General features: G+C 45.0%; 1 protein-coding gene across 1 annotated transcript in view; it reads right to left on the bottom strand.

The window, feature by feature from the left end:
- The window catches only part of chm (CHM Rab escort protein), a 189,500-nt gene that overhangs the window by 126,031 nt on the left and 36,827 nt on the right, over positions 1-26,642 (bottom strand). The window contains exon 2 of the mRNA XM_070883035.1: positions 12,050-12,116. Coding sequence (XP_070739136.1) covers positions 12,050-12,116 — 67 coding nt within the window. The remainder of the gene's footprint in view (positions 1-12,049; positions 12,117-26,642) is intronic.

Here is a 26,642-nt window from a genome sequence, read left to right on the forward strand (position 1 = left end):
AGGATTAACAAAGCAATCCATCTCAACCAAGCAAGAGGAAGGAAAGTGGTAGACAACAATGATGTGGGAAAATTGAGAAGGAGCACTTGAAACACTCCACAACTAATAATATGCACACGTTGTGGAAAGAAACAGTTCCTGGGAGTAGGCAGGATAAAAATGCACAAAATACATTAACAGATTTATTCCACCCACGAGCACTCCTCCTACTCCTTCACCCTCAGTAAAATCCTTATAAACCCGGATTACATAATGAGATCATTAACTTTTGATTATTATTTTAACCCCAATGCTTACAAACTCTCAGGATTTATTTTTAGATTATACTGTACTCTTAGTTTTTGCGAGAAATAGGCTGGAAATTATGCTGTGCAAAGTCTTATAAACAGTAACTGTTTAAGCGCTATTTTAACAGAGGTGTTGACCTATTTAAAACAATTAACACCTCTTAATATAGCAGACAGACAAATTTGATAGGAACGTGCCAAGTGCTCATACAAGATCAGTGTATCTCCAGTGATGTTCATGAAACTGGAATATTATAGCATGAGCTTTGGAGGGGACAAACAAGGATACTTCAGGACACCACTCCCCAAAAGAACAAAAAAAAATAAAATGGGACGCTGGATATGTGAATGGGAGCATGATCCAAAATTAATAAACTGCTTAAAAGGGAATTAAACTCAAGAAAATGGACAATCACATCCCCTGTCCCAAATGAATTGCTTTGTTTCTCTTAGTTGGTACATTTGAAAGGCAAATCGGATATCCTTGAAAAAAACTGCGAAAGTACAATGCAACTTCAGTAAACTATGAATACAGGATGCTTATTCACAATAGACTTGTATAGCTATATGCATGCTATATTTTCATGGCCTTCTCTACCTCGTGCAGTCTTGGCATCTCACTGAGGTGGTGGCGGGTAGCATGCTGCGGAATGGTGTTGAGAACACTCGAGTCAAAGGCAGAGTCTCGATTGAGGAGATCTTCGAAGTGTACTTTATGAGTGTTTCCCCGTGTTTGGCTAGGAGTGGGGTGGGGCCTTGGGAGTTTGGTCCGTATGTGGCCTTGACTGCGGTGAAGAATCCTCGCACATCATGGTTGTTGGCCAGCTGCTGTATTTCTTGTGCTTTCTCCATCCACTACCTGTTCTTTAGGTCCCGGGTTTTTTGTTGGACCTTAGCCTTTAGCCGTCTGTAATGCTGCTTTGCTGCTCCCAAGTTGGGTTGCTGTTTAAGGCTCAGAAATGCTCTGTGCTTGCAATCTATTAGTTCTTGAATCTCCTGATCATTCTCATCAAACCAGTCCTGGTGTTTCCTGGTTGAGTGACCGAGCGTCTCTTTGCAGACACTGGTTATGGAGGCCTGGAGGGCAGACCAATCGCTGTGGACATTCTACAGCTCGAGGTCATCAAGGCAAGCCAGGTTAGCTGTGAGGCGCTGACTGTAAAGGGTTCTCTTAGATGGATCCTTAAGTGCCCCGGCATTGACTTTTTTGCGATACTGCTTTTGCTGCCCCCTTCGCTTTGGGGCTATGTTGATGTCAATGATGGATTGGATTAGGCGGAGGTCTGTCCAGCAGTCGTCAGCTCCTGTCATGGCACGGGTGATGCCCACATCCTTGCGATCACTGGCTCAGACGATGACAGTGTTTGGAGCGAGGGTGTTGCCACGATGCCTTGTATTTGTCCCTCTGGCGGAACAAGGTGTTGGTGATGACAAGTTCATTCTGTGGTCATTTTGTTAGGAGTAGGGTACCGCTGGAGTTGGCTTTCCCTACCCCCTCTCTGCCAATCACGCCTCCGCAGAGGTCTGTGTCCTTGCCAACCCTGGCGTTGAAATTGCCAAGGAGGATCAGTTTGTCGCCTGCGGGGACGCAGGTCAAGGATTTTTCGAGGTTGGAGTAAAAATCCTCTGGCCTCATCTGTTGCATCGAGTGTTGGTCATGCTAGAGGAGTGGAAGATGCCTGTGCGTGATTTCTTTTAATGTGGGATGATCGTTGCATACCGGCTACCACACGTTCTCAGCTGAGCGAGGTCTTGGTCCAGTGGCAAGGGGGTCCAGGACGACTGGAGACCAGGCACTGCTATATCGGCCATAAGACAGCTAAAAAAACAAGGCTACGGGAGCGGATGGAATCCCTGCTGAGGCACTGAAGTATGGCGGAGAGGTACTACTGGCACAAATACACGACCTCATCTCTCTCATCTGGAGGGAGGAGAGCATGCCGGGAGATCTTAGAGATGCAGTGATTGTGACCATCTTTTAAAAAAGGAGACAAGTCCGACACCACTGGAAAAGTCGTCGCTAGAGTCCTCCTCAACCGTCTTCTCCCCATCACCGTGCGGATTTCGTCCCCTCTGGGCACAACAGACATGATTTTTGCAGCTCGACAGCTGTAGGAAAAATGCAGGGAACAGCGCCAGCCCTTATACATGGCCTTCTTCGATCTTACAAAGTCCTTTGACACTGACAACCACAAGGGTCTATGGAGCGTCCTCCTCCATTTCGGGTGCCCCCAAAAGTACGTCACCAACCTCCGCCTGCTCCACAACGACATGCAAGCCGTGATCCTTACCAACGGATCCATCACAGACCCAATTCACGTCCGAACCGGGGTCAAGCAGGGCTGAGTCATCGCCCCAACCCTCTTCTCAATCTTCCTCGCTGCCATGCTCCACCTCACAGTTGATAAGCTCCCCACTGGAGTGGAACTAAACTACAGAACCAGTGGGAAGCTGTTCAACCTTCGCCATCTCCAGGCCAGGTCCAAGACCACTCCAACCTCTGTCGTCGAGCTACAGTACGTGGACGACGCCTGCGTCTGTGCACACACAGGGGCTGAGCTCCAGGACATAGTCAACGTATTTACCGAGGCGTATGAAAGCATGGGCCTTATGCTAAACATTAGCAAGACAAAGGTCCTCAACCAGCCTGTCCTCGCCGCACAGCACTGCCTCCCAGACATCAAGATCCACGGCGTGGCCCTGGACAACGTGGACCACTTCCCCTATCTCGGGAGCCTCCTATCAACAAGAGCAGGCATTGACGACAAGATCCAACACCGCCTCCAGTGCAGCCTTCGGCCGCCTGAGGAAAAGTGTGTTTGAAGACCAGGTCCTCAAAACTGTCACCAAGTTCATGGTCTACAGGGCCATAGTAATACTCACCCTCCTATATGGCTCAGAGACTTGGACCATGTACAGTAGACACCTCAAGTTGCTAGAGAAATACCACCAGCGATGTCTTCGCAAGGTCCTGCAAATCCCCTGGGAGGACAGACGCACAAACATTCGCGTCCTCGTCCAGGCCAACATCCCCAGCATTGAAGCACTGACCACACTTGATCAGCTGCGCTGGGCAGGCCACATAGTTCGCATGCCAGACACTAGACTCCCAAAGCAAGTGCTCTGCTCAGAACTCGTCCACGGCAAACGAGCCAAAGGCGGGCAGTGGAAACGTTACAAGACACCCTCAAAGCCTCCATGATAAAGTGAAACATCCCCACTGACACCTGGGAGTCCCTGGCCATAGGCCGCCCTAAGTGGAGGAAGTGCATTCGGGAGGGCGCTGAGCTCCTCAAGTATCGTCGCCGAGAGCATGCAGAAATCAGGCGCAGGCAGGAGCGTGCGGCAAACCAATCCCACTCACCCTTTCCCTCAACGACTATCTGTCCCACCTGTGACAGAGACTGTGGTTCTCGTATTAGACTGTACAGCCACCTAAGAACTCATGCTAAGAGTGGAAGCAAGTTTTCCTCGATTCCGACAGACTGCCTATGATATTTTCATATTAGCCTTGGCTCAGTAGTAGCACTCTTACATCCGAGTCAGAAGGTTGTGGGCTCAAGTTCCACTGCAGAGTTCAGCACATTATCCAGGTTAACATTTCAATGCAGCACTGAGGGAGTGTTGCATTGTTAAAGGTGCTTTCTTTCGGATGAAATGTTAAACCAAGGCCGTCTGCTCTCTCAGGTTGATGTCAAAGATTCCATAGTACTGTTCCAAGAGGAATGGGGGAGTACTTCCCAATATCTTACCAATATTTATCCCTCAACCAACATCACGAAAAACAGATTATCTTGTCATTATCTTGTGTTTTTCTCTCAATGTTTATGGGAGATTGCTTAATTGCATCGCTCAAAAGAAGTGCAACTGGAACAGTGCAGTACTCATAAAATCTTAGAATGATACAGAAGGAGGCTATTCACTCCGTCATGCTGTGCTGGCTCATTGCAAGAGGAATCGTGCTTAGTCCCACAACCCCACTTTTTGTCCATAACTGTGTAAGTTCCTCATCAAGTATCTGGCCAATTCAGTTTTAAAATTATTTGTGGACTCAGCTCCCACCACCTTTTCAGTTAAAGTGTTAGAGATCCCAACAACTCAGTGAAATACATTTTCCTCAAGTGCCCTAATTTTGCCAATTATTTTGAATCTATGGGGCCAAGTTTCCATCGACCCTTAGAACAGCGCACCTCCATGAGGTCCGCCTACTTTCTGGAACAAAAAGCGCGCCTAATCCTTAGTGATATTCTCCACGCACATCAGACTCGGCGGAGCGCAACAGAACCAGCGGGGAGGTGGAGCCAGGTCCCGGCGCTGAAAACAGTGCCGGGACCTCTGCACATGCACGCTAGAGTGTGCGCGCATGTGCAGTAGCTCATCGCCCCCACATTCTATGTGCGTGTGCTGCAGGCTGTGTGGGAGGGGCCCAAAGCACGCCGCCGCTAGCCCTGGCCAAATGGGCTCTCACGATGCCGCATTCGTGTGAGCAGGCTCCCAATGGCCCTCGCAGCATTATTTCAGTGGTTGTGCCTATATGTTGGCGCACGCTTTGATTTAAAGTATCGTGAGTATTTTATGACAAGATTAGGATCTTTACAGCATAACTTGCCGAAGGCATTATTGTCAACCAGCAAATCAATGACAGGAGATGCTCGGCAACAGGGTTAATATGTGTGTGGGGCACATGAAGCATTCAGAGAGTGGGGACTGCTTCATACAGCGTGTGAAAGCGAAGGAACAGGCCAAGAGGGGGCGAGGCAGATGGGGACCTGGCTCAAGCTGAATTACCAAGCTGGCTGAGGCCAGAAAAGCAAACTTTGAACGAACCAAGGCAAACAACCAACAGCTGCTGGCACCAATCCAATATCAGTTCATGGCATTATTTTGTTAACCAAATCGAATACATTTCATGCGTGTGTCTCTCTCTCTCTATCTCTCCCCCCTCCCCCTTGGCTTTGTGCTTTGTTTAGTGCTTAGTGCTTCAAATGTACTTATGATTTTTTAATATTGTGGTAGAGGTGTTTAGTGCTTTGGAAAATCCTCTAACTTCCCTTCCCCCGCCCCATCTCTGGCTACCTGCGCCTGATTTCTAAAATATCCGTAAGGTTTTTCTGAGCGTACAAAAGTGGACACATACATTGGCCTAAGCTAGTTTGGAGTAACTATTGGCTGTCTAAATTTGCTTAAATGGCCAAAACAGGCATTAGTGGCTGGTAACGCCCCCTTTTGAAAAAAAAACTGAACTAAAAAGAAACTGAACTAACTCACTGAAACTGGAGCAAACTAAATGTGGATAATTGCGATTTTTAAGATACTCCAAAAAAAAACTAATTGCTCCAAAAAAAATAGGAGCAACTCCTGTGGAAACTTGGCCCCTATGACTCTAGTTATTGACCCACTTGCCAGAAGGAATAATTTTCTCTATCTGTTCTATCAAAACCTCTCATCGTCTTGAAAACCTCTTTTGAGGTCACCTCTTAACCTTCTCTGCTCCAAGGAGAACAGTTCTAACTTTTCCAACCTCTCTTCAGAACTAAAGTCCTTCATCACTGGTAAACTTCGTCTGTACCCTATCTAAGGCTTTTACATCTTTCCTGAAGTGTGGTGCCCAGAATTGTTTCTTAATAAACCTCCTGTATGGGACTTGCCGAATGCCTTCCGAAAGTCCATATACACATCTACTGCACTACCTTGATCAACCTAATTAAAGAATTCAATCAAGTTAGTCAGACACGATTTGCCTTGAACAAATCCATGCTGGATCTCCTTGATTAATCCATGTCTTCCAAATGAAAGCTGATTTTGTCCCCAATTGTCCACAGCATTTCAGCTGAGGCCTAACCAGGGAGTTATCTAGTCCTAGCATATCTCTGTTTTATATTCCACTCCTCTATTTATAAACCCAAGTAACCATATGCTTTCTTTAACACCTTATCAACTTGACGTGCCACCTTTAAGGATTTGAGTATATGGACACCAAGGTCTCTCTGCTCATCTAGACTTTTCAAAATAATGCACTATCTTCCCATTAGGCCTCACTTCACTGCCCATTTCACCATCATGTCTATATCAACCTAAAGCCTGTAACTATCCTCATCACTACCTACTACTGCACTAAGTTTTACATCATCTGTAAAGTTTGTAATGTTACACCAGAGTCTAGGCCATTTATAAAAATTGGAAAAAAGAGTAATGAACCCAAAACTGACCCTTTGGGACCAGTGAAAACCACCTTCCAGTCTGAAAAACATCCATCCACGACCACCTTGTGCTTCTTGTCACTGAGCCAATTTTGTATCCATACCATCACTTTCCACTTAATTTCATAGGTTTCCATTTTCTTAATAAACCTCCTGTATGGGACTTTGCCGAATGCCTTCCGAAAGTCCATATACACATCTACTGCACTACCTTGATCAACCTAATTAAAGAATTCAATCAAGTTAGTCAGACACGATTTGCCTTGAACAAATCCATGCTGGATCTCCTTGATTAATCCATGTCTTCCAAATGAAAGCTGATTTTGTCCCCAATAATAGTTTCCAATAACTTCCCCACCACGAATGTTAGGCTGACTGGCCTGTAGTTTCCTGGCTTATCCCTCTCCCCTTTCTTGAATAGTGGTAACCCTCCAGTCATCCATCACGACTCCTGTATCCAATGAGGATTGAAAGATTGTGACCAATACTTCTGCTATTTCTACCTTTGCTTCTTTCAACAACCTAGCATTCCATCTGGACCAAGTGACTTAGCAGCTTTCAGTAATGCTAATCTTTTTAGTACAACTTCCCTCTCCTCTTTTAGTGTAACCTTCACACTTTGAACATCCATATACACAACACAACCATACTGCCCTCATCCACCTTCTCCATTACTTCATCAAAGAGCTTGATCAAGTTAGTCAAACATGATTTGCTTTTAACAAATTTGTGTTGACTTTCATTTGTTAGCCCAGACTAAATACCAATTAATTTTGTCCCGGATTATAGTCTCAAGTGTTCCCACCACTGACGTTAGGCTGACTGGCCTGTTGTTGTTGGGTTTATCCCGCTCTTCTTTTTAACATGGGTGTAACATTTGCAATCCTCCAGTCCTCTGGCACCACCACCATATCCAGGGAGGATTGCAAGATTGTGGCCAGAGCCTCTGCAATTTCCATCCTTACTTCTCTCAGTAACCTAGAATGCATCTCATCCAGACCAGGTGACTTTTCTACTTTGAGGACTGCCAACCTTTTAAGTACATCCTCTTTATTTTTATCCTATTCAATATTGTTACTGTTTCCTCCTTTACTGCTATATTGGTATCATTCTCTTTTGTTAAAAAAATACTTGATTTTATATGGCGCCTTTCACAACCACCAGGCATCTCAATGGGCCCGAAATTGGTGAAGTACCGCCACCACCCGTTTCTTGGCAGTACAAGGTTTTTACCACCTACATACCACTAAGATCGAGGACCGCTAATTTGGTGATTTTTTTCGGGCGGTAGTGGGAGCGGTATGTAGCAGGCAGTGTAGTTGATCGAGATCGACTTTTTTCTCAATCGCAAAAAGAACGGACTTCTGCACATGCGCAATTTTTTTTCCCTTTTATTCTGAGGTCGTTTTTCCCACAATTTTTTATAGCCAACGGTCTGTATTCTGAGGATTTCCAACAATTAGATTCATGACAGTTTTTCATGTTCAACATTGCTGGTGAAGAACAAGCGCCCAACAGTCAGCAAAATGACTGTAGCAACAGAGTAAAAATAACTTGAAGGGAAAATTATGTGTGGAATCATTTTGTAAATGCAACATACTGACAAGGGGAATGGGGGGTGTGGATGGAGTTATTTAATCATTGATTTGAGTGAAAGGACCTTGAATTATAAACTTTAAACTGGATAAAGAAAATAAAACAGAAAAAAAAAATTCAGTTTCTGAGGATGCTAGATACTAATCTTAAATAGCCTTTCATCAAATGCTCCCGTTTCCAAAATGGCGTCCATACTGTTCACTTAAGATCAGGTAAGATCAGGTAAGATCAGGTAAGATCAGGTAAGATCAGGTAAGATCAGGTAAGATCAGGTAAGAGCTGCTTTTTCAGGGCGGTATTTAGGTCCGGCGGTCAATGGATTTTAATGAAGAAATTACCACTTTGTACGGTTTTTGGGCCTTAAACGATGGGCGGGTAGTATAGAATACTGCCGATGGTAAATGACTGATGAATTTTCCGCCGCAGTACAGTGGGCGGTATCCGGGTAGGGGATTTTTTTTTGGATGAAATTTGCATTTCTGGGCAGTAATATGATGAATTTCGGGCCCAAAGTGTTTTACAGCCAAAAAGTGCTTTTGGAGTTTAGTCACTGCTGTATGTGGGAAACACGGCAGTCAATTTGCGCACAGCAATTTCCCACAAACAGCATTGTGATAATGACCAGATAAATTATTTTTGTTCTTTTATTTGTGGGATAAATATTGGCTCGGGGATAACTCCCCTCTGCTCTTCTTCGAAATAGTGCCATGGGATCTTTTACGTCCACCTGAGAGAGCAGACAGAGCCTCGGTTTAACGTCTCATCCGAAAGATGGTACCTCTGACAGTGCAGCACTCCCTCAGCACTGCACTGTCAGCCTAGACTTATGTGCTCAAGTCCCTGGAGTGGGACTTGAACCCATAATCCACAACCAAGTGAAGACAGAAGACATTTAGTACCTCAGCCATGCCCTCTGCCTCCAAAAGATTGGGCCGAAAATTCCAGCCTCTCCAGGTCCATACGAAGTGCGCACGAACCCAGCAAGGCCTTGCAAAAGCCGGCTTTCGGGGTGAGATGCGCTGCACCAAAAACAAGCTTATCCAATCTGTCAAGATTTCTCTGGACAGATCCTCCACATTCCCGCAGGAAGGACAGTCGCACGGGAGAGTTTGGACTATTTGCCCAACTCATGCCCAGCGATTGTTCTTCAAACTTTTACGCCTGGTAAAAGTGGGCGTATAACTTACTTTAACCAGCACAAGAGTTTTAAAACATATAAAAATATAAATTTAATCATTAATTTTTATGTTACAAATCCTGTCCATTAAAGTAAGTTTATTTTTAACTACTAAAACACAAAAAAAATGGCCAAAAAATATATTTTTTTCTCTGAACCATTTAATTTCAAATAATTTTAAAAAGGAGGTGTTTTTTTTTTTAATTTATTTTGCTGTGCACCTTGTTTTAGGAGGGTTTTTTCATTGATACTAATGGGAAACTCGCACAAACAGAGCTCCCATTTTTATCAATGAGAATACTACCTAATGATTGAAAGTCCAGACCCACGTGACTCCAGCATTTCCGTATGCACGGGGAAGCCATCTCCCCGGACGCTGCGCATTGAATGAAGGCCTCCAACCGCAATCGTAGGTTCCTCCGTGACCACCAGGTATTTCCGTTAAAAAATTTCAGGTCGAAGGCATTCGTCTGAAGGAAGTCTCTGACCTAAATTTCAACCCCCCCCCCCCCCCCCCAACATTATCTCCTTTTTGGCCCCTAATTGGTCCCACCCTTCCTTTGACTACCCCTTTACTATTTATTAGTTAATAAAGATTTTGGGGTTCCCCTTTATGTTAGCTACTAATCTATTCTCATACTCGCTTTGCCCCTCTTAATCCCTTTTTTAGATCTCCTCTACTTTCTATATTCAGCTTGGTTCTCTGCTGTATTAACCTTATAATTGTCATAAGCTTCCTTTTTCTAATATAAAAACAGAAAGTGCTGGAAACATTCAGCAGGTCAGGCAGCATCTGTGGACAGAGAAAGAGTTAACGTTTCAGGTCGATGACCCTTCGTCAGAACTCCTTTTTCTATCTCCTTTTAACCTCTATATCTTTAGTTATCCGTGGAACTCTCTAGCTTTGGTTGTCCTTCTTTTCCCCCTCATGGAAATGTGTCTAATCTGTATCCGAACCATCTTCTCTTTGGAGGCCTCCATTATTCAATTACTTTTCTACCTACTAATTTTTGATTCCAATTCAACCGGGCCAGATCCCTTTTCAACTCACTGAAGTTAGCCCTCCCCCAATTAAGTACTTCAATGCTTAATTGCACCTCGTCCTTTTCCACAAATATTATGAACCTGATACGATGATCACTGTTCCCTACATAGTCTCCTTCTGAACATACTCCACTTAATTCCCCAGAATTAGATCCAGCACTGCTTCCTTTCTCAATAGGCTGGAAACACATTGATCAAGAAAGTTATCTTGTACACATTTATGAGACCACACCTAGAGTACTGCGTAAAGTTTTGGTCTCCTTCTTTGAGGGACATACTTGCATTGGAGGCAGTTCAGAGAAGGTTCACTAGGTTGATTCCTGAGATGAAGGGATTGTCTTATGAGGAAAGGTCGAGCAGGTTGGGCCGAGACTCATTGGAGCTTAGAAGAATGAGAGGTGATCTTATCGAAACGTATTAAGATTATGAGGGGTCTTGACAAGGTGGATGCAGAGAGGATGTTTCCACTGATGGAGGAGACTAGAACTAGAGGGCATGATCTTAGAATATGGGGCCGCCCATTTAAAACAGAGATGAGAAATTTCTTATTGAATGGCGGAGCAGGCTCAAGGGGCCGTATGGCCTACTCCTGTTCCTATTTCTTATGTTCTTATGTTCATACTTATGTTTAGAACAGAGATGAGGAGGAATTTCTTCTCTGAGGGTCATAAATCTGTGGAATTCTCTGCCCCAGAGAGTTGTGGAGGCTGAGTCATTGAATATAGTTAAGGTGGAAATAGACAGATTTTTGAACGACAATGGAGCGAAGGGTTATGGGGAGTAGGCAGGGCAATGGAGCTGAGCCCAAGATCAGATATGATCTTATTAAATGGCGGAGAGGCTCAAGGAGCCAAATAGCCTAATCCTGCTCCTATTTCTTATGTTTTTATGTAGGACCCAGATCCCCTATAGAGGATGTTGCATCGAAATAGCTGTGGAATACAGTAAGTTCCAGTGCAAAACCCCATGGAAAGTCTGTGGGCAAGTGCAAGTGGAATGAATGGGTGGAGTAATTTATTCGTCGCTGAGAGCAAAGTCCAGCCCTATATTTAAAATTACTAATGACAGATAAAGGCATCTGATTGCTAGGTCTTCAATCTATCTTTCTTCAGCTGTTTCTTACTGACTTTTAAATTATTTTATGTTGCCACCATTTCTCATTTCTTTAGAAGCAATTTTGAAAAGAAATAGGTTTAAATTAGGTTTTCTTGTCAGTGATGCCCCCATTATGCACCTTCTTATGGCAAGATGGACTGGAACAAAGTACCTATACACACCACCAATGCAATTCTGGTCAGCAATAAGGAAATAAGAATCAGGTCTCAGTCACTTGCAATGGCGATTACTAAGTTTTCAAGGGACTGTTCAATTCTAAAGTAATATATATTTGATAACTCAGCAATTGAGCACAGTAGAACTTGTAATTATTTTGGTTTCCTATCATTTAAATTACCAGATTTAGAATTAACAGGAGTAAACTGTATTTCATGGACTAAAAGACTTGAGACACATGGTTTGCTGAAACAATATTTTTATAAAGCTCCAATTTTTGTTATAAAGTATGATGGAAGGCTTGCGTGGAAACAGAGTAAAACAAACTGTACTGGTTTCATGTCCTCAGATTGTTGCATTTCATCTTTGTTCACCAACATAACTACAACTTTGGTAATTGATCAAAGTGTACTTACTGTTAGTCACACTGTTTTTCTTTCCAAAGACAGTAATTATAGAATATTGTAGCTCACCTGTCAACATGAAGAACTCTTTGGCTGATTCGGGAACAGGCAGCTGCAATAATGGCCTCTTGCAGACCTGTAACAGAAATAAATTTACAAGTCATTGCATACCCAGAGTGCAGAAACTGGGTATATTCTTGTGAATATTATAGTGTTTGCAAACTTTCAAAAATAAGTCATATTCAATTCAAGACTTAATTTGTTTCTGTACTATAAGGTTGGAAGGACTGAAATAAGAATTTTCTCATAACTAATATCATTCGACTATTGTTCCATTCAGCAAACCGCAGAATGGGATGATAGCACAGCACTAGTGACATCACAAGGCTGAAGCTGCGGGAAAATCAAAAAAAGCCCGACTTCATGGGACAGTCAGCGGAGCAGTTTAGAGTTTGGAGCGCGAGGCTGGAGCTGTGGGCAAATCAAAAAAGTTCCAACTAACTTAACAGCAGAATGACCAAAGTGGAGGTTGGGGCCGGCCTCGTGCTCCAAACTGCTCCTCTGACTGAGGTCTTGTGGGAAGGAGGAAAGAAGGACAGTAGGAGTATGTTCGAGTTTGTGTGTATGTATTGGCACATGCGGCAGAGCCTAGTCTCCAGACGTCTTGGATCCCCTTGCCACTGAACCAAGACCGTGCTCCGTTAAGCCCGTGTGGTGGCTGTATGCAACAGCCACCCCACGTTAAAATAATTCACGCAGACATCTTCCACCATTTAAAATGAGTTCATCAGTCACCTGAGTACTAATTTTTAGTGTGGAAGCAAGTCATCCTCGACCCCGAGGGACTGCCTATAATGATGAATGACATCACTGTGCTGTGCTGTGTAGGGTACAAGTTCAAATTAATAAGGCTTAGATAATGACATCCTTACTATAGTGGGGCTTTCAATGCAGACATCAAATGCATCTCACCATTTTCAATAGGGATCAAAAAGTTAAAACTAAAATCGGAGACTGACTTTCTTAGGCGGCTGTAATGCAGAAGGTTGTGGATGTGGGACCTCTGGTTCTGGCAAAGGAGATAGACCTAAAACATGAACCCATTTCTTTTCTTCAGCCTGCCTATGTATTTTTAGCATCAACAAGTTTCTCTTTATACAATAACTGGATTTTTTTATTTTCCAAAGGTTGCTAGAATCTAGGGAAGTTAGGCCACAGCATGGCATTAAAGATACCTGGTCACTACTTCTATGGGCTCAATTTTGGCCAAGTTCGTTTTCTGGCGTAGTGCCAGAGTTACGCCCGTTTTTCTAGGCCATAAATGCACCGGAAATATTTTGCCAAAGTTTCCCCAATCTATAATTCAAATTTGCCGCCACGCAGCGTGTCCAGTCGCCTCAGGGGGGGAGGGGGTGAGCCTGCTGTCTGCGCCGAAAAAACAATGCCACACCTTCTGCGCATGCGCGACAAAAAAAGTGACGTTTTGGACATCGCTGCAATGGATGCGCATGCGCAGTACAACTCCGAACTGGCAATCAGCCATTTTTAAAGAGCCAGTTGTATGTGAGGAGTGCTGTGTGAGAGCATTGGAAAAATCAGAGCTGCAACACAAGATGCAATGCGGTGCAAGGACGAAACATTTCTTGCAGGATGAAGTGGAGGCACTAGTTACTGTGATTGAGACCAGATGGCAGGAACTGGACACCAGCAGAGGTCACATAAAATTTCCACCCAAAGAAATGCTGGAACCAAGTTGCAGAAGATTACTGCACAATAGTGACCATCACGAGATCTGGAGGTCAGTGTAAAAAGTGGCAGGACCTTGGTCAAGTAGTTAGTGTAAGCAATATTTTCATTTATTCAATGCAATGCAATTGTAAGTGTGACCAGCTGTCTATGTCCCACCCAGCAGAAAGACACCTTCTCTAAAAAGTTGTGTTTTCATCTTTGCAGAGGAAAGTGGCACACAACAAAAGAGAAAGAAACGAGAAAGAATCCGAACAGGAGGAGGCCCGGCAAATCCACGGACATCTTTTGGAAGAGAGGGTCGCTGCTTTGATGGGTCCTGCCTGGAGAAAAGCATTCACCACTGCACAAGCTGGGCCTATACTCGAGGGAGAGGGCAAGTCCTGCAAATTCCAGAGTCTGGCTTTGCTAAATGTTAAGTCTTGCGCGGGCTAGCCATGCTTCAGTTCCTGGGGATGTCTCCCTCAGCTACGCTTCGATTGAAGCATTGTGCTATCATTTATCGTGGTCCTTCAAATTAGCCTGCTGCCTGCGCTGAGTGAGCCTACTCATGTCACCAACCCTGCCCCTTTTCTCTGCTGCTCACCATTTGTCTGTGTTCTGATATATTTTGCAGAACTTGAGGCCAACCATGACGATGTAGAATAAAATTCAGACGAAGACCAGCCTGAACAGGATAACATCTTCCAATCCAACCCTCCAGACCAAGAAAATGGGAGTGAGGTTGAGGGGATGGAGTTGGATGATGCCCCTACTGCTTTACTGACTTTGGAGGAGGTGCCACTCATTGCAGTGACAGCCCCTTCCGTGACTAGTGGTTTAAGTGCTGATGGGACATTCCATGGTTTCCAAATGTCCAAGGCTGCGGGTCCCAGTGGTGGGGTGCAGCAGGGCACACCCAGGGCCCCACCGTCCCAGGCTGCGGGTCCCAGTGGTGGGGTGCGAGCCACACCCGTGGGGAGGAGGGGAAGGGGAGCTGGACCTCGCTCTTCTGAGCTGCAGGATCTAACAGATGTGCTTTAGAGGATGGCAATGAGTGGGGAGAGCACTGATCTTACGTGATCACTCCTGGACATCATCAATGGGGTGGGTGACGAGGTAGCGGGACTGTCGGGAGAAGTAACAGCAATCTCACGAGAAATGGGAACAATGTCAGTGAACATCAGGGAGGGAATGTCAGATGGTGCAAACACTATCATCGAACATGAAGGAGGGGATAGCAGGTAGTTGAGACAGTTTTGCTCAACATGAGGGAGGGAATGTTGCAGGTCGTTGAGACATTGTCAGGGCTCATGAGGGACGGCATGTTGGAGTTAGCTGCTGCAATAAGGGAACACGCCCAGAACCCGCACCCATTGACAGAATCAACTGCCACTCCCACTCCAATCCTCACACCAGCCTCTGAAGAGCCCCAAGCCTGGCCCTCCGCATTGCTGCCTGTCACCCCTTTCCGCCCCCCCCCCACCCAACAGGTACGCATTTTCTAATAAGCTTGGTACCAACCCCAGAAACACTGTGGGAGTCACCAAGAACAAGTGCGGCGGGCAGTCTTAGAATAAGGTGGAGGAGAGATGGGCGCAGCCTTTCTTTGCTGTTGTAACTGTTGTTCTCAAATTAAAAGATTTTTATAAATTATGTAAACTTACAAGTTTAAAAGTTAGTAAGTGAACTTAAAGTTTAAGTGAGCTTAGAGTTTTGTAAGTGATCTTAAAGTTTGTAAGTGATCGTGACCGAAAACTTTAAAGTTTGATGCAAGAATAATTTTATTAAAGTACAAAGAACTGTTTGTTAAACTTTTGAATAAAATATATTTTACATTAAATCTGAATCATTTTCATTATTTGTTCCATTATTAACACAACTTTTGAAGTAAACAAGAATCATTTACATCATTTGTTCCATTAACACAACACAATATTACGAAACAGGTGCAAACAGTAAACATGGTACATGTGGAATAGTTGTCGCTGAGCCTTCCGACAGCAAAGCATTCACGGATGAGCTGCTGGCGTAAGGCTCGAGCAATCGTTAAAAGGGCCGATGGCCCACCCTCCTCCGCCGAGTTCAGGTAGTTGCATGGCTTCCTCGTCTTTGTGCTCGTCATCTGCATCTTCCTCATCATCAGCCACTCTCCACCACAGGTGGGTCGTCTTCTACCAGCTGCTGCTGCCTCATGATGGCTAAGTTATGCAGCATGCAGTATACAGTGAACTGACCCACAATCTCAGGGGCGTATAGTAAGTAGCCTCCGGAATGGCTCAGGCATCGGAAATGCTGTTTCAAGATGCCAATGGTCCTCTTTATGATGCTGCGCGTCGCAATGTGCGACATGTTGTATTCCTGGTCAGCTTCTGTCCGGGTTACGCATAGGGGCATCATGAGCCAGGTGGCGAGGCCGTACCCTTTGTCTCCCAGGAGCCAGCTCAGCCCTTCTGGCTGCTGCTGAAACATGGCAGATACAACGCTGTCGTATAGGATAGAAACATACAAAATAGGTGCAGGAGTAGGCCATTCGGCCCTTCGAGCCTGCATCACCATTCAATAAAATCATGGCTGATCATTCACCTCAGTACCCCTTTCCTGCTTTCACTCCATACCCCTTGATCCCTTTAGCCGTAAGGGCCTTATCTAACTCCCTCTTGAATATATCCAATGAACTGGCATCAACAACTCTCTGCGGCAGGGAATTCCACAGGTTAACAACTCTGAGTTAAAGAAGTTTCTCCTCATCTCAGTCCTAAATGGCTTAGCCCTTATCCTTAGACTGTGTCCCCTGGTTCTGGACTTCCCCAATACGTAGATATTGCCCCCATAGTGATGAACGCATCACGGATGCTCCCAGGGTATCTTGCATCGACTGACATGATGCGATGCATGTCATCACACACGAGCTGTACATTAATGGAGTGGAAGCCTTTTCTGTTCCAGTACACCTCGGAATCCTCCAAAAAGGCTCGCAAGACAATGTGGGGTACAATCAATGCAGCCCTGTATCTTTGGGAAGCCAGCAATTCTGGAGAAGCCCACAGCCCTGTCACGCATTGCCTGGGCAGTCATGGGGAACTTTATGTAGTCATTCCTCCAAGTTTATGTGTTGCATGTTGAGAAATGGCGTACACTTCTCCAGTTATAGCTTGGAACGATCCGGAGGCATAGAATGAAAGTGCAGCTGTAACCTTCACTTCGACTGACAAAGCAGTCCTCCTGATGCTTCTAGGTTGCAGGTCTGTTTTCACCAACTCTCAGATCTCAGTTACAACCTCTTTGCGGAAACACAGCCTGCATCACTCAGGTGCAGGTACGAACGCCTGTCTCGATATACCCAAGGTGGGTAAGGCTTCCTGCCCAGCACCCTATGGACTCTGATGTTCCTCATGCAATGACGTCAAATCAATTGTCTCCTACGTAGCACCATCGTGTAGAAGGCTCGCACAAGGTATGGCATCGTAGGTATTGCCCCTATAGTTAAATTTCACCTGTGCAAAAAGTTCAAAACGGCAGGACGGCAGGCAGGACAGGTTCTTTGTTCTCTCACCAAGGTCTGTATGGATGGACCAGACCCAGGTCTTGTGACTTCTCCTCCCCCACCCCACCCAAACTCATTGCAGTCTTGTGACTTCTCCCCTTCTCTCTCACCCCCACCCCAAACTCATTGCAGTCTTCAGAAGCCTTCCGATCGGCACCTCGCTCCCCGGGTTCAGTGCAGAAGGCTTCCGATCGGTCAGCACCTCCCGCTCTTTCTCCACCCCACTCCCCCCCGGCAGGTGTGAGGCCGATTCTGCCGGCCAAAGCTACAACCCTCCAGCCCTGCTTGAAGATGTTCGGTGGTGGCGTGTCAGGAAGAAAAAAAATGAAAACTTCTGAAATCAAAAAAACTTTCATTTACTACGTTGACAGGTAAAAAAAGATGAACTTTATTATTGATTTTTAGGGTGTTCTTGACTCCTTCCAAAATCTTCGATTAAAAACAATGGCGTCTTTCAGCGCAAATTTGTTAATGTGCGCTGCTTTCTGCTAACTCACCAGCAGGTTTTTCGGGAGTGGCCAGATACGCCGACTATGAGGAAAAGATTTTGGCCAAACTGCAAAAAATTATGAAAATAGACGCAGACATGAAGCCCCCTATTTCACCAAAAAAATTCTCACCGAAAAATCGTAAGTAACTCAGTTACACCGGCACAGATTGCAGGGGGAAACTTTGAAAAAAATAAACACGCCTGAAAAAACGGCGCAAATGACCCGGGAAAATGGAGCCCTATAGGCGTAGATTGAAGGAATTTCACTTGCATCTGAAAATAAAGAATACTTATTACTATGACCCTTTTTAATATAGCTTGATCTCTACCAATCTACAACACATCAAGTTTTATTTATCTAAAAGAGCAATTTTAAAATTTCATTCTCAAATTTTACATGTGAAAGGCCAGCTAAAAATATTTTGACATGGTAGAAAAATATGGAATAAATACAAATAGAATGAAGGGATGCAAGACAATACGATTTCGAGGGCATGAAAATGTCAAATGCAAGTTGAAAATATTTTGAACCTATCTTGATCCTTAAGATTCCTTTTTTCTCTTATTACAATCAAGATCCAAGAGGATGACAATAACAGCTGGAATTACAGAACTTTTTGTTTATTGTATTTCACTTCCCTTTACTGTGTTTACTTCAAAAAGGCTGGGACATTAGTGAAAGAGTTCAACAGAAGGTCCTTTCAATTCTCTGTAAACAACATCAAACAAATGTGAAACTCGTGGTTTTATGTAACATAAAATAAGTGCTTTGAGAGCTATCATGCCGGTTAATACTGGGGAATCTAATTGTGTGCTGCTGCTGAAAGGGTTCTAACTACGTCTTGCCTGTCAGCATTTTCTAGTATCCCAGTCTGACCTATTGCCACACAAAGGACATCTGTCTCCAGCCATTGCTAGCTGTTCAGCAAAGGAAACGGGGATCAGCAGTGCAAAATAAGGATCAAATATATATCTATGAATATTCACCTTTGTGGGTTAACTCCTCTCTCTTACCCGCTCAGCTTGATCTATTACATTCAATGGGCTGAATTTTGCCCAAGCCCGTTTTCTGGCATATTGCCAGAGATATGCCCGTTTTTCTAGGCCAGAAATGCGCCAAAAATATTTTGCCAAAGTTTCCCTTATGTATAATTCAAATTTTGCGCCGCACAGCGTGTCCAGTCACCTCGGAGGGTAGAGCCTGCAGTCTGCGCCGAAAAACCGATGCTGCACCTTCTGCGCATGCATGGCAAAAAAAGTGACTTTTTGACATTATTTCAATGGACACGCATGCCCAGTACAGTTCCGGGTTGGCAATCGGCCATTTTTAAAGAGCCAGTTGTGGGTGTGAGAAGGAGTGCTGTGTGAGAGCATTGGAAAAATCGGATCTGCAGCAATACAAGATGCAACGCGGTGCAAGGACCAAGAATTTCTTACAGGATGAAGTGGAGGCACTAGTTACTGTGATGGAGACCAGATGGCAGGAGCTGGACACCAGAAGTCACATAAAAGTTCCATCCAAAGAAATGAAGAAATGCTGGAACCAAGTTGCAGAAGGTTACGGCGCAATTGTGACCACCACGAGATCTGGAGGCCAGTGTAAAAAGAAGTGGCAGAACCTTGGTCAAGTAGTTAGTGTAAGTAATATTTTATTTATTCAATGCAATTGCAAATGTGACCAGCTGTATATGTCCCACCTAGCAGAAAGATACCCTCTGTAAAAAAAAAAAAAAAAAATTGCATTTTCATCTTTGCAGAAGTGGCACATAATAAAAGGGAAAGAACCCGAATAGGAGGAGGCCCGGAAAATCTGCACCAACTGACACCCTTGGAAGACAGGGTCGCTGCTTTGATGGGTCCTGCCTGGAGAAAAGCAACCACCAGAAAAGCACAAGCTGGGCCCACACTCGAGGGAGAGGGAGAGGGCAAGTCCTACAAATTCCACAATCTGGCTTTGCTAAATGTTATGGGCTAGACATGCTTTGGTTCCTGGGGATGATTCCGTCAGCGACGCTACGGTTGATGCAATGTGCTATCATTCATCGCGGTCCTTCAAATCAGCCTGCTGCCTGTGCTATGTGAGCCTATTCATGCACCCACCCTGTCCCCTCATCTTCTGCTAACCATTTGTCTGTGTTGTTATATTTTGCAGAAATTGAGGCCAACTGTGACGATGCAGAAGATTCAGATGAGGACGAGCCCGAAGAGGAGAACATCTTCCAATCCCACCCTCCAGACCAAGAGCGTGGGGGGAGGGGGACGGGGAGAGGGGATGGAGATGGATGAAGCCCCCACTCTTTTATTGACTTTGGTGAAGGTGCAGGTACCACCCATTGAGGTGCCAGCCCATTCCGTGACGAGTGGTTTGAGTGTTGGTGGGACATTCCAGGGTTTCCTAACGTCTGAGGCTGCGGGTCCCAGTGGTGGGGTGCAGCGATGCACACCCAGGGCCCCATCTTCCGAGGCTGCGAGTTCCAGTGATGTGGTGCAGCGATGCACACCCAGGGCCCCATCTTCCGAGGCTGCGAGTTCCAGTGGTGTGGTGCAGCGATGCACACCCAGGGCCCCACCTTCCGAGGCTGCGGGTCCCAGTGGTGTGGTGTGAGCCACACCCGAGGGGAGCTTGACTGCGCTCTCCTGAGGTGCAGGATCTGACAGATGTGCTTTAGATGATGGCGATGAGTGGGGAGAGCATTGACCTTACGCGATCACTCCTGGACACCATCAGTGGAGTGGGTGATGAGGTAGCGGGACTGTCAGGAGAAGTAACAGCACTCTCACGAGAAATGGGAACGATGTCAGTGACCAGGAGGCTGAGAATGTCACAGGTAGGTGATACGCTGTCAGTGAACATCAGGGAGGGAATGTCAGAGATGGTGCAAACATGATCACTGAACATGAGGGTGGGAATGTCACTGGTAGTTGAGACAGTTTTGCTCAACATGAGGGAGGGAGGGAATGTTGGAGGTAGTTGAGACACTGTCAGGGCACATGAGGGACAGCATGTTAGAGTTAGCTGCTTCAATATGGGAACACGGCCAGACCCCGCACCCATTGACAGAATCAACTCCCACTCCCACTCCAATCCAGCCTCTGAAGAGCCCCAAGCCAGGCCCTCCACATTGCCGCCTGCCGCCCCCTCCTCCCTCAACAGGCGCTCACTACCTGAGATCCTAGAAAGAATAAGCTTGGTACCAACCACAGAAACACTGCACCACCGCCTGAGAGCAGGGGTTAAGGAGTCATCAAGAATAAATGCGGTGGGCGGCCTTAGAATAAGGTGGAGGAGAGATGGGTGCAGCCTTTCTTTGCTGCTGTTGTTATTATTATTGTTACTGTTGTAACTGCTGTTCTCAAATTTAAAGATTTTTGTAAGTTATGTAAATTTACAAGTTTAAAAGTTTGTAAGTGATCGTGACTGAAAACTTTAAAGTTTGATACAAGAATAATTTTATTAAAGTTAAGTACAAAGAATTGTTCGTTAAACTTTTGAATAAAATATATTTTGCATTAAATCTGAATCATTTTAATTAAGTGTTCCATTATTAACACAACAGGCAGGACAGGTTCTTGGTTTTCTCTCCCCAAGGTCTGTTTCTTAAATGATAAGGGGATAAGGGGTTTAAGGGGAGCGGGAGGGGAAGTGGAGTTGAGTCTATGATCAGATCAGCCATGATCTTATTGAATGGCGGAGCAGGCTCGAGGGGCCATATGGCCTACTCCTGTTCCTATTTCTTATGTTCTTATGTATGGATGGATTTCTCCTGCCTCCCCATCTCATTGCAGTCTTGTGACTCCTCGACTCCTCCCCTTCTCCCCTTCCCCCCCACCCTCCAAACTTATTGCAGTCTTGTGCCATTGCAGAAGCCTTCCAATCGACACCCTCCTCCCCGGGTTCCGTGCAGAAGCATTCCGATCGCCACCTCCTCTTCCCCCCCCCAGCCCCGCCACCTTCCAAGCTTGTCTTCCAGCCGAGCCCCAAGCCCGTGTCCGGGCGCGGGGCTGATTCTGACGGCCAAAGTGACAACCCTCCCTCCAGCCCTGCTTGAAGATGTTCAGTGGTGGTGTGAGTAAAAAAAAAAATGAAAACTTCAGAAATCCAAGAAATTTCCATGTACTCCGTTGAAAGGTAAAAAAAAGTTGAACTTAATTATGGATATTTCAAGTGTTAAGAGACTCCCTCCAAAAACTTTGATGAAAAACAATGGCGTCTTTCAGTGCCAATTTTTAATGTGCGCTGCTTTCTGTTAACTCACCAGAAGGTTTTTCGGGCGTCGTATCCTAGGTACATCGACCTAGGATAAAACATTTTTTGGTAAACTGCAAAAAATGCTGAAAACTGGCACAGACATGAAGGAACGCCCCGATGATGTCAAACAAATCTAACCTAGAAAAATCGTAACTAAAGCAGTTATGCCAGTGCAGAATTAAATTACTCCAGAGAAAAACAGCGCGCACCAAAAAAACAGCACAAATGACCCGGGAAAATGGAGCCCTATAAGCTTACATATCTGGTCAAGAAACTTGCTCTATTTAATGTCTATTTTCCAAAATGACAAAAATTGGGTTCATGATTCAATACTTGGTGTTAGTTTTCACTAGGTATTCTTGGAAATAATCAACAAACAGGGAAGTAATGAACTCCGTTGGCAAGATTTTGATGCCCGAACGAAATGCTTTCAAGATTAGTGTCATTCAAATATTCATAGTTCAATCCTAAAAAGAGTTTCTCCTATCTTGAAATTCATTTACGTTAAATTACAACCAGTTTTCCCTCACTGAAACAAAGAATTCCACATTAACAATAAAATGCAATACTGCAAATATTGGACTGTAATGCAAACATATACCAGAATGTATATGTACTTAATGAAATTATGCTGCAACATATGGGTAAAATATTTTTGCCACAACTATAATCCTCCTCTCTACTTTTATTTGTGGAAAAAAAGATTCAGAATATACTGAACATTAAAATGCTATTGTTACACTACACGCAAACACTATAAGCTAATTTATACATAGACTCACTCACATTGCTCAATTCACACTCCACTCATGAACAATCAGTTTAAAGAAAGTATATGCCCAACGCAGCAACATTTTTGCCGATAAGAACTTTCACAATAAGAAACTGAACTGGCAAGCCTTCCATGAAAAAAGTTTCATACTCCCCAAATATAAGCCTAGTTTTACCTTAGTTTGCTTGTTACATTGGGTTATTTTCAGTTAACCTCGCTTAGCACATATTCACTGACAATAAATGTACAAGAGTGGTTGGCAATCAATGCGATAACCTACAAGTATACAATCTACATGCATACAATATACTTGCAATTTTACACTGATCTGTTACTACTCTGTAGTGAGTTGGTCTTACCGCAGGAGAAGGGTCCACAGCCAGATAGGGAATGGAAGACCAGCAGGAAGAGCAGTGCAAGGAAGGTAGTGCAGGGGTTCCCTGTGGTCATCCCCCTGCAAAACAGATACACCGTTTTGAGTACTGTTGGGGGGATGACTCATCGGGGGAGGGCAGCAGCAGACAAGTTCATGGCACCGTGGCTGGCGCTGCTGCACAGAAGGGCAAGAAAAAGAGTGGGAGCACGATAGTGATAGGGGATTCAATTGTGATGGGAATAGATAGGCGTTTCTGCGGCCGCAACCGAGACTCCAGGATGGTATGTTGCCTCCCTGGTGCAAGGGTTAAGGATGTCTCGGAGCAGGTGCAGGACATTCTGAAATGGGAGGGAGAACAGCCAGTTGTCGTGGTGCACATTGGTACCAACGACATAGGTAAAAAAAAAGGGATGAGGTCCTACGAAACGAATTTAAGGAGCTAGGAGCTAAATTAAAAAGTAGGACCTCAAAAGTAGTAATCTCTGGATTGCTACCAGTGCCACGTGCTAGTCAGAGTAGGAATTGCAGGATAGCGCAGATGAATACATGGCTTGAGCAGTGGTGCAGCAGGGAGGGATTCAAATTCCTGGGGCATTGGAACCGGTTCTGGGGGAGGTGGGACCAGTACAAACCGGACGGTCTGCACCTGGGCAGGACCGGAACCAATGTCCGAGGGGGAGTGTTTGCTAGTGCTGTTGGGGAGGAGTTAAACTAATATGGCAGGGGGATGGGAACCAATGCAGGGAGACAGAGGGAGACAAAAGGGAGGCAGAGGCAGGAGACGGAGGGGAGATGGGGGGGGGAGGAGAGGCCCGGGGCGGGGAACAGGAAGGGCCACTGTGTGGCAGAATTCTAAAAGGACAAAGGGTGTTAAAAAAACAAGCCTGAAGGAGTTGACTGTGGATGGGCAATGGCAGACATTTAGAGACCGCATGGATGAATTACAACAATTGTACATTCCTGTCTGGCGTAAAAATAAAAAAGGGAAGGTGGCTCAACCGTGGCTATCTAGGGAAATCAGGGATAGTATAAAAGCCAAGGAAGTGGCATACAAATTGGCCAGAAATAGCAGCGAACCTGGGGACTGGGAGAAATTTAGAACTCAGCAGAGGAGGACAAAGGGTTTGATTAGGGCAGGGAAAATGGAGTACGAGAAGAAGCTTGCACGGAACATTAAGGCGGATTGCAAAAGTTTCTATAGGTATGTAAAGACAAACGTAGGTACCCTGCAGTCAGAATCAGGGGAAATCATAACGGGGAACAAAGAAATGGCAGACCAATTGAACAAGTACTTTGGTTCAGTATTCACTAAGGAGGACACAAACAACCTTCCGGATATAAAAGGGGTCAGAGGGTCTAGTAGGGAGGAGGAGCTGAGGGAAATCTTTATTAGTCGGGAAATTGTGTTGGGGAAATTGATGGGATTGAAGGCCGATAAATCCCCAGGGCCTGATGGACTGCATCCCAGAGTACTTAAGGAGGTGGCCTTGCAAATAGCAGATGCATTGACAGTCATTTTCCAACATTCCATTGACTCTGGATCAGTTCCCATCGAGTGGAGGGTAGCCAATGTAACCCCACTTTTTAAAAAAGGAGGGAGAGAAAACAGGGAATTATAGACCGGTCAGCCTGACCTCAGTAGTGGGTAAAATGATGGAATCAATTATTGAGGATGTCATAGCAGCGCATTTGGAAAATGGTGACATGATAGGTCCAAGTCAGCATGGATTTGTGAAGGGGAAATCATGTTTGACAAATCTTCTGGAATTTTTTGAGGATGTTTCCAGTAAAGTGGACAAAGGAAAACCAGTTGATGTGGTATATTTGCACTTTCAGAAGGCTTTCGACAAGGTCCCACACAAGAGATTAATGTGCAAAGTTAAAGCACATGGGATTGGGGGTAGTGTGCGGACGTGGATTGAGAACTGGTTGTCAGACAGGAAGCAAAGAGTAGGAGTAAATGGGTACTTTTCAGAATGGCAGGCAGTGACTAGTGGGGTGCCGCAAGGTTCTGTGCTGGGGCCCCAGCTGTTTACATTGTACATTAATGATTTAGACGAGGGGATTAAATGTAGTATCTCCAAATTTGCGGATGACACCAAGTTGGGTGGCAGTGTGAGCTGCGAGGAGGATGCTATGAGGCTGCAGAGTGACTTGGATAGGTTAGGTGAGTGGGCAAATGCATGGCAGATGAAGTATAATGTGGATAAATGTGAGGTTATCCACTTTGGTGGTAAAAACAGAGAGACAAACTATTATCTGAATGGTGACAGATTAGGAAAAGGGAAGGTGCAACGAGACCTGGGTGTCATGGTACATCAGTCATTGAAGGTTGGCATGCAGGTACAGCAGGCGGTTAAGAAAGCAAATGGCATGTTGGCCTTCATAGCGAGGGGATTTGAGTACAGGGGCAGGGAGGTGTTGCTACAGTTGTACAGGGCCTTGGTGAGGCCACACCAGGAGTATTGTGTACAGTTTTGGTCTCCTAACTTGAGGAAGGACATTCTTGCTATTGAGGGAGTGCAGCAAAGATTCACCAGACTGATTCCCGGGATGGTGGGACTGACCTATCAAGAAAGACTGGATCAACTGGGCTTGTATTCACTGGAGTTCAGAAGAATGAGAGGGGACCTCATAGAAACGTTTAAAATCCTGACGGGTTTAGACAGGTTAGATGCAGGAAGAATGCTCCCAATGTTGGGGAAGTCCAGAACCAGGGGTCACAGTCTGAGGATAAGTGGTAAGCCATTTAGGACCGAGATGAGGAGAGACTTCTTCACCCAGGGAGTGGTGAACCTGTGGAATTCTCTGCCACAGAAAGTGGTTAGGGCCAATTCACTAAATATATTCAAAAGGGAGTTAGATGAAGTTCTTACTACTCGGGGGATCAAGGGGTATGGCGAGAAAGCAGGAAGGGGGTACTGAAGTTATATGTTCAGCCATGAACTCATTGAATGGCGGTGCAGGCTAGAAGGGCTGAATGGCCTGCTCCTGCACCTATTTTCTATGTTTCTATGTTTCTACTCATAAAACCTCGTTCCTTCTGAAATTAAATGTTTGCAAGTCAATCTGTAATATCTCATTCGGTCTGTGTGTTGACATGTAGAAGTAAAGGCATTAGTAAAAAAATAGTACTGGAGAAATCCTCTGGACCTGATGGCCTACATTCAAGGGTTTTGAAAGAAATGGCTATAAAGATAGTGGATGCACCTTCCAAAATTCCATAGATTCTAGAACTGTTCCCGCAGATTGGAAGGCAACAAATGTAACTCCACTATTTAAGAAAGGAGGGAGAGAGACCAGTTAGCCTGACATTAGTAGTAGGTAAAATGCTAGAATCTATCATTAAGAACATGCTAATAGGGCACTTAGAAAATAATAACAGGATTGGGCAGAATCAAATCAGATTTATGTAAAGGGAAATGATGTTTGACATAAGGTTGTAACTAGTGGGATTGGGGGGGGGCGGGGGGGTGGAAACCAGTGATGTAGTGTATTTGGAT

The sequence above is a fragment of the Pristiophorus japonicus genome, chromosome 6 (assembly GCF_044704955.1).
Source record: "Pristiophorus japonicus isolate sPriJap1 chromosome 6, sPriJap1.hap1, whole genome shotgun sequence".
NCBI classification, from domain to species: domain Eukaryota; kingdom Metazoa; phylum Chordata; class Chondrichthyes; family Pristiophoridae; genus Pristiophorus; species Pristiophorus japonicus.